The 7500-nt window shown below is 39.4% G+C and overlaps 1 protein-coding gene across 3 annotated transcripts in view; it reads left to right on the top strand.

The window, feature by feature from the left end:
• The window catches only part of LOC139545504 (adhesion G protein-coupled receptor E5-like), a 494332-nt gene that overhangs the window by 455488 nt on the left and 31344 nt on the right, over positions 1-7500 (top strand). For all 3 annotated transcript variants that reach the window (XM_071353373.1, XM_071353382.1, XM_071353365.1), the window contains exons 2-7: positions 1948-2184; positions 2366-2500; positions 2695-2826; positions 3415-3549; positions 3839-3970; positions 5989-6120. In XM_071353373.1, the coding sequence (XP_071209474.1) occupies positions 1948-2184; positions 2366-2500; positions 2695-2826; positions 3415-3549; positions 3839-3970; positions 5989-6120 (903 nt within the window). The remainder of the gene's footprint in view (positions 1-1947; positions 2185-2365; positions 2501-2694; positions 2827-3414; positions 3550-3838; positions 3971-5988; positions 6121-7500) is intronic.

Genomic DNA, 7500 nt, shown 5'->3' with positions numbered 1-7500 from the left:
ATTGTGTCAATTTAAAACTTGCAAAAAACAGTTCACGGAATTGTCAATTTAAAGACATTTATGACTTTATTTAGCTAACATTAGATAGTTAATCCATAGATTCTTACCATTGCCTCAATTCGGCAGTCTGATGGGAGTTATGACTCATACTGTGGTACTCTATTTGATGGATTCTACAGGATTAGAAATGGTGACCAGCGGTCAGGAAATCCCCTAATAAAGTGGCTGTAAATAAAAAACGTCTAAATGAATAGAGTGACAGTAAAGCAGTTATGCTATGTGTTCGCTAAGTAGTTAGCTGAAGTTCACTAGGATTGTGTTCGTTTTTCACTTTGATGGCAAAATTTCTGTGCTGCTAACATTCACTCCCAGTCATTCTGAATGCGGAGGCTGGTCGTTTCTTAAATAATAGCGCAAAGAGTTCTGGGATATTATAATCCTTTAGTTTTAACCTGTATATTCTGAATCCAGGGTTCTAGGTTAGGACAATGTAATAATTTCAAATAAGAAATAAAAAATGATTTGGACCAGCACCATTGCTGATTCTACAGGATTATCATTGAAAACTTGACCAGCGGTCAGGACATCAAGTAATAAAGTGGCTGTAGATCACTTGAAAAATGTTTAAATAAGTGCTATGTGTTCGCTGAGTAGTTAGCTGAAATTCACTATGATTGTGTTACATTTTTACTTTGATGGCAAACTTTCTGTACTACTGACATTCACTTCCAGTCATTTCTGCTCCAGGGCTGGACCCATGAATGTGTTTATTTTCCACCGCTCAGAGTGGTTATTACATTGTCTTAACCTGTGTTTCTTTCCTACGGTAGTTATGGGTACACTCAAAATGGCTGCCAGTCCCCCCCATTATGTCATCATTGCCTTGGAATGGGGACATCCATTCTATTCATTCTAGTCCTAAGGTCAATACTCCCCAAAGGCAGCCTGAAAAGTAGCTAAATTTGTAGCTAGATTTTACTGATAAAAGTTTCTGGATGGTTCTGAAAACTTGCTAAATATAGCGACAAAGTCACTTTTATTGACAAAACTGGTCTGATCTGATACAGCTGTATTGATGCTTCTATCAAAGTAAACTGGTCTGATCTGATACAGCTGTGTTGATGTTTCTATCAAAGTAAACTGGTCTGATCTGATACAGCTGTGTTGATGTTTCTATCAAAGTAAACTGGTCTGATCTGATATAGCTGTGTTGATGTTTCTATCAAAGTAAACTGGTCTGATCTGATATAGCTGTGTTGATGTTTCTATCAAAGTAAACTGGTCTGATCTGATACAGCTGTGTTGATGTTTCTATCAAAGTAAAAATATCATGTGATTGATGACGTTTGAAGCTTTGGACGTCACACAGCCGTCTAAGACAGTACAGTATTTAAGATAGGCAGAAACTGCTTCTCCAATAGAAATCCCCGATCACAGTTGTAGGCGATGTCATCATGGCGATGAATCATTTTTCACTTCTCTCATTGACTTCTCAAACCCCAAACCCTGGCCTGTTCTGATTGGTCTATTTTGCAAGTGTTCCAGGAAATCCCAGGGTGTTGGAACTGCCTGCCAGAGAGCGCTGACCTCTGCTGTACGCTTTTTGTTTTTAACTACATATTTCACCTCTCAAAAAAGGCTAAAAAGGTAAGTTAAGGATGTGAAACCCACATTCTAACAAATATTAGTTTATAAGATATCACACCTACCAATTGCACCACAAAATGGTGACGGATGCAGGGGGAGAAAATGTCTGTATAAACATCAAACATGCTGATATTTATTCCTCACCAGCAGATGTGCATTGTGTTAAATGCTTTGAGTAATCAACCGTTTTCGTACGCAATTTGGTAATGACCCAAAGACTCCAGAAAGCCAAGCATTATTAGTTGTTTGGTTAAGTAACAATTATCTCCCTCTCCCTTTTCTTCTCCTCTCTCCTCACAGGTCTTCATTTCAGTCTGCTGGGGAATCTAGAGGCCAGAGGTTGCCCCAAGGGCTACACAGTCAAAGGGAGTCAACAATGTGATGATACAGATGAGTGTAAAGAGTTGGACAACACCCCACCCTGTGGAAGTAACGCCACGTGTTACAACACACAGGGGAGCTTCTACTGTCAGTGTCTACCTGGGTTCAAATCCACAACAGCTGTCAACTTTACTGCTCACACTGGAGAGTGTACGGGTGAGTATTCAAGTGTGTGTGTGTGGGTGTGTGCGCGTGTGTGTAAATGCTACATGTCAAGGGACTTAAACATTGCTTTTGTAGTATCTCCTTATTTCCTCTGTTCAGGAAGTTGTCCAATAGAAAAGTGTTTTTGTTGCAAAACGTTTTGACCACACCCCATATTTCCTTCTCTCTTCAGACCTCAATGAGTGCCTGGAGAAACCACAGGTTTGTGGCAACAACACCATTTGCCTCAACACCATCGGGAGCTACATCTGCCAGTGTCAACCTGGGTTCAGATCTAACTTAACCAACGTCAATAGACACTGTGAGGGTGAGTCCAACAAGAGAGAATCATTGTGTGTGTGTGTGTGTGTGTGTGTGTGTGTGTGTGTGTGTGTGTGTGTGTGTGTGTGTGTGTGTGTGTGTGTGTGTGTGTGTGTGTGTGTGTGTGTGTGTGTGTGTGTGTGTGTGTGTGTGTGTGATGTGAGGATCTCAGCTTAGCTTGTGTGTGTGTGTCCACTACAGATGAGGATGAGTGTGTATGGGTTCCCCCGGTGTGTGGCGCTCAGGGCATGTGCACAAACACACCTGGCCGATACACCTGCACCTGTCCGTCAGGGCTCAGTAACCACGGCAACAACACTGCCTCCTGCACAGGTGAGTTGGCCAAGGCCACGCTAGCTCTGACCTCTTACCCATGAACTCTATCCTCTGAAATTCGACCCCATGACCTTCACTCTTTGAAGACACCTGTCAGATTTCACAACACCTGGATAATGTGTTTAACACATCAGTTAACCCCGTCACAGGATAAAGCAGCAATTTGATGTCTGTATAGGTGTTTAACACATCAGTTAACCCTGTCACAGAATAAAGCAGCAACTTGATGCCCTACCTCACAGTTGATGACGTGGCACGCAGCCATTGGTGCAATGTCATAATGTGTGCGTGTGTGTGTGTGTGTGTGTGTGTGTGTGTGTGTGTGTGTGTGTGTGTGTGTGTGTGTGTGTGTGTGTGTGTGTGTGTGTGTGTGTGTGTGTGTGTGTGTGTGTGTGTGTGTGTGTGTGTGTGTGTGTGTGTGTGTGTGTGTATGTATGTGTAAATGCTACATGTCAAGGGAATTAAACATTGCTTTTGTAGTATCTCCTTATTTCCTTATTTCCTCTGTTCAGGAAGTTGTCCAATAGAAAAGTGTTTTTGTTGCAAAACGTTTTGACCACACCCCATATTTCCTTCTCTCTTCAGACCTCAATGAGTGCCTGGAGAAACCACAGGTTTGTGGCAGCAACACCATTTGCCTCAACACCATCGGGAGCTTCAACTGCCAGTGTCGACCTGGGTTCAGATCTAACTTAACCAACGTCACTAGACACTGTGAGGGTGAGTCCAACAAGAGAGAATCATTGTGTGTGTCTGTGTGTGTGTGTGTGTGTGTGTGTGTGTGTGTGTGTGTGTGTGTGTGTGTGTGTGTGTGTGTGTGTGTGTGTGTGTGTGTGTGTGTGTGTGTGTGTGTGTGTGTGTGTGTGTGTGTGTGTGTGTGTGTATGTGTGTGTGGCCACTACAGATGAGGATGAGTGTGTATATTTGTGCATCCATGTAAGTTTGTGTGTGTTTGTGTGTGTGTGATGCGAGGATCTCAGCTTAGCTTGTGTGTGTGTGTCCACTACAGATGAGGATGAGTGTGTGTGGCTTCCCCCGGTGTGTGGTGCTCAGGGTATGTGCACAAACACACCTGGCCGATACACCTGCACCTGTCCGTCAGGGCTCAGTAACCACGGCAACAACACTGCCCCCTGCACAGGTGAGTTGGCCGAGGCCACGCTAGCTCTGATGTCTTACCCATGAACTCTAACCTCTGACTTTCGACCCTATGACCCTCACTCTTTGAAGACACCTGTCAGATCTCACAACACCTGGATAATGTGTTTAACACATCAGTTAACCCCGTCACAGGATATAGAAGCACTTTGATGCCTGTATAGGTGTTTAACACATCAGTTAACCCCGTCACAGGATAAAGCAGCAATTTGATGTCTGACTGCAGAGTTGATGATGTGGCACGCAGCCATTGGTGCAATGTTATGATTACAATTTAGTCAGCCAGGAATGCGACCACGTAAATCAGTGTATTCCAAACCTCTCCTCCGGGACCCAAAGCCTTCCATGTATTGTAACTATTCCACAGCTAGTACACCTGATTCAACTTGTCAACTAATCCTAAAGCCCTCTACTAGGTGAATCAGGTGAATCAGGTCAGCTACTTCAGGGCTACAACACAGTGATGAAATGTCTGGGTTTCCCAGGGGAGAGGTTTGGGAACCACTGACTTAAATGCCCCTAAACCTGATTGAACTGTGACCCACACACTGACTTGCATGCAGCAGAACTGAGACTGTCTGAATAACTTACTCCCTCTAGATAATCTCTCTCTCTCTGTCTCTGTCTCTCTCTCTCGCTCTCTCTCTCTCTCTCTCTCTCTCTCTCTCTCTCTCTCTCTCTTTCTCTCACTTTCTCTCTCTCTCTCACTCTCTCACTCTCTCACCTCTCTCTCTCTCTCTCTCTCTCTCTCTCTCTCTCTCTCTCTCTCTCTCTCTCTTTCTCTCTCTCTCTCTCTCAATTCAATTCAATTCAAGGGGTTTTATTGGCATGGGAAACATGTGTTAACATTGCCAAAGCAAGTGAGGTAGATATTATACAAAAGTGAAATAAACAATACAAATTAACAGTAAACATTACACATACAGAAGTTTCAAAACAATAAAGACATTACAAATGTTATATTATATATATACAGTGTTGTATCAATGTACAAATGGTTAAAGCACACAAGTTAAAATAAATAAGCATAAATATGGGTTGTATTTACAATGGTGTTTGCTCTTCACTGGTTGCCCTTTTCTTGTGGCAACAGGTCACAAATCTTGCTGCTGTGATGGCACACTGTGGAATTTCTCCCAGTAGATATGGGAGTTTATCAAAATTGGATTTGTTTTCAAATTCTTTGTGGATCTGTGTAATCTGAGGGAAATATGTCTCTCTAATATGGTCATACATTGGGCAGGAGGTCAGGAAGTGCAGCTCAGTTTCCACCTCATTTTGTGGGCAGTGTGCCAATAGCCTGTCTTCTCTTGAGAGCCATGTCTGCCTACATGTCTCTCTCTCTCTCTCTCTCTCTCTCTCTCTCTCTCTCTCTCTCTCTCTCTCTCTCTCTCTCTCTCTCTCTCTCTCTCTCTCTCTTTCTCTTTCTCTCACTTTTTTTTCTCTCACTCTATTTCTCTGTCATTCTCTCTGTCTCTTACCATAATTTTCCTCCTATTTTTCATTTTCCTCCTCATCATCAGCTATCTGAGCAGCTTACCGATCGCTGCAGCTGGACACAGCCCATCTGTAAATAGCTCATCCAATCTACCTACCTCATCCCCATATTGTTTTATTTACTTTTCTGCTCTTTTGCACACCAGTATTTCTACTTCCACATCATCTGCTCATCTATCACTCCAGTGTTAATTTGCTAAATTATGATTACTTCGCTACGATGGCCTATTTATTGCCTTACCTCCTCACGCCATTTGCACACACTGTATAAATACTTTTTCTATTGTGTTATTGACTGTACGTTTGTTTATTCCACGTGTAACTCTGTGTTGTTGTTTGTGTCACACTGCTTTGCTTTATCTTGGCCAGGATGCAGTTGTAAATGAGAACTTGTTCTCAACTGGCCTACTTGATTAAATAAAGGTCAAATAAAATAAATAATTTTAAAATCATCATTGTCTCTCCCCCTACCCTCATCTCTCTTTGTATCTCTTTCTCCCTCAGACATAGATGAGTGTAATGATATCGCTGGTGTCTGTGGAGTGGGCGGGGACTGCCAGAACCAGAAAGGAAGCTACAGTTGCCTCTGTCACCCTGGATACAGTAACTACGACAACAAACAGGCTCAGTGCTCAGGTGATTGTAGAATCTGGTACTATGACGCATTGCTTCCCACGACACGACACATTACAATACGATACCTTTGTCTCCTAGAAGAGGAAGGCGTGAGTTTTGCAACTGAAGACAGACAATTTTATAAAGCTTTGCGCTTCAGCACTCGACGGTCCCATTCTGTGAGTTTGTGTGGCCTACCACTTCGTGGCTTAATTGTTGTTGCTTCTAGATGTTTCCCCTTCACAATTGTATCACTTACAGTTGACCAGGGCAGCTCTAGAATGGCAGACATTTTACGAACTGACTAGTTGGAAAGGTGGCATCCTATAACAGTTCCACATTGAATGTCACTGAGCTCTTCAGTAAGACCATTCTACTGACAATGCTTGTCTATGAAGATTGCATGGCTGACATAATCTGACATAATCTAACATAATCTGACATAATATAACACAACATAATACAACATAGCATAATAAAATATAATCTAACATAATATAATCTAACAAAATATAATATAACAATCTAACATAAGATAACAATCTAACATAATATAACAGAATCTAACATAATATAACATAATATAACATAATAGAACATAATCTGACATAATCTAACATAATCTGACATAATATAACATAACATAATACAACATAACATAATATAATATAATCTAACAAAATATAATATAACAATCTAACATAATTTAACATAATATAATATAACATAATGTAACATAACATAATATAATATAACATAATCTAACATAGTATAACATAATATAACATAATCTGACATAATATAACATAACATAATATAACATAATGTAACATAACATAATATAATATAACATAATCTAACATAGTTTAACATAATATAACATAATCTGACATAATATAACATAACATAATACAACATAACATAATGTCACATAATATAATATAACATAATATAACAATCTAACATAATATAACATAATCTGACATAATATAACATAACATAATACAACATAACATAATATAACATAACATAATATAACATAATCTAACATAATATAACATAATCTAACATAATAGAACATAATTTGACATAATATAACATAACATAATACAACATAACATAATGTAATATAACATAATATAACATAATCTAACATAATATAACATATTGTAACATAATCTAACATAACATAGTACAACATAACATAATCTAACATAATACAACATAACATAATCTAACATAATACAACATAACATAATATAACATTATACAACATAATACAACAAAATATAACATAATCTAACATAATCTAACATAATACAACATAACATAATCTAACATAAAACAACATAATCTGACATAATATAACATAATCTAACATAATACATCATAACATAATCT

Source organism: Salvelinus alpinus, chromosome 2, assembly GCF_045679555.1.
Source record: "Salvelinus alpinus chromosome 2, SLU_Salpinus.1, whole genome shotgun sequence".
Taxonomy (NCBI): Eukaryota; Metazoa; Chordata; class Actinopteri; order Salmoniformes; family Salmonidae; genus Salvelinus; species Salvelinus alpinus.
This window is presented reverse-complemented; position numbering and strand designations above follow the sequence as displayed.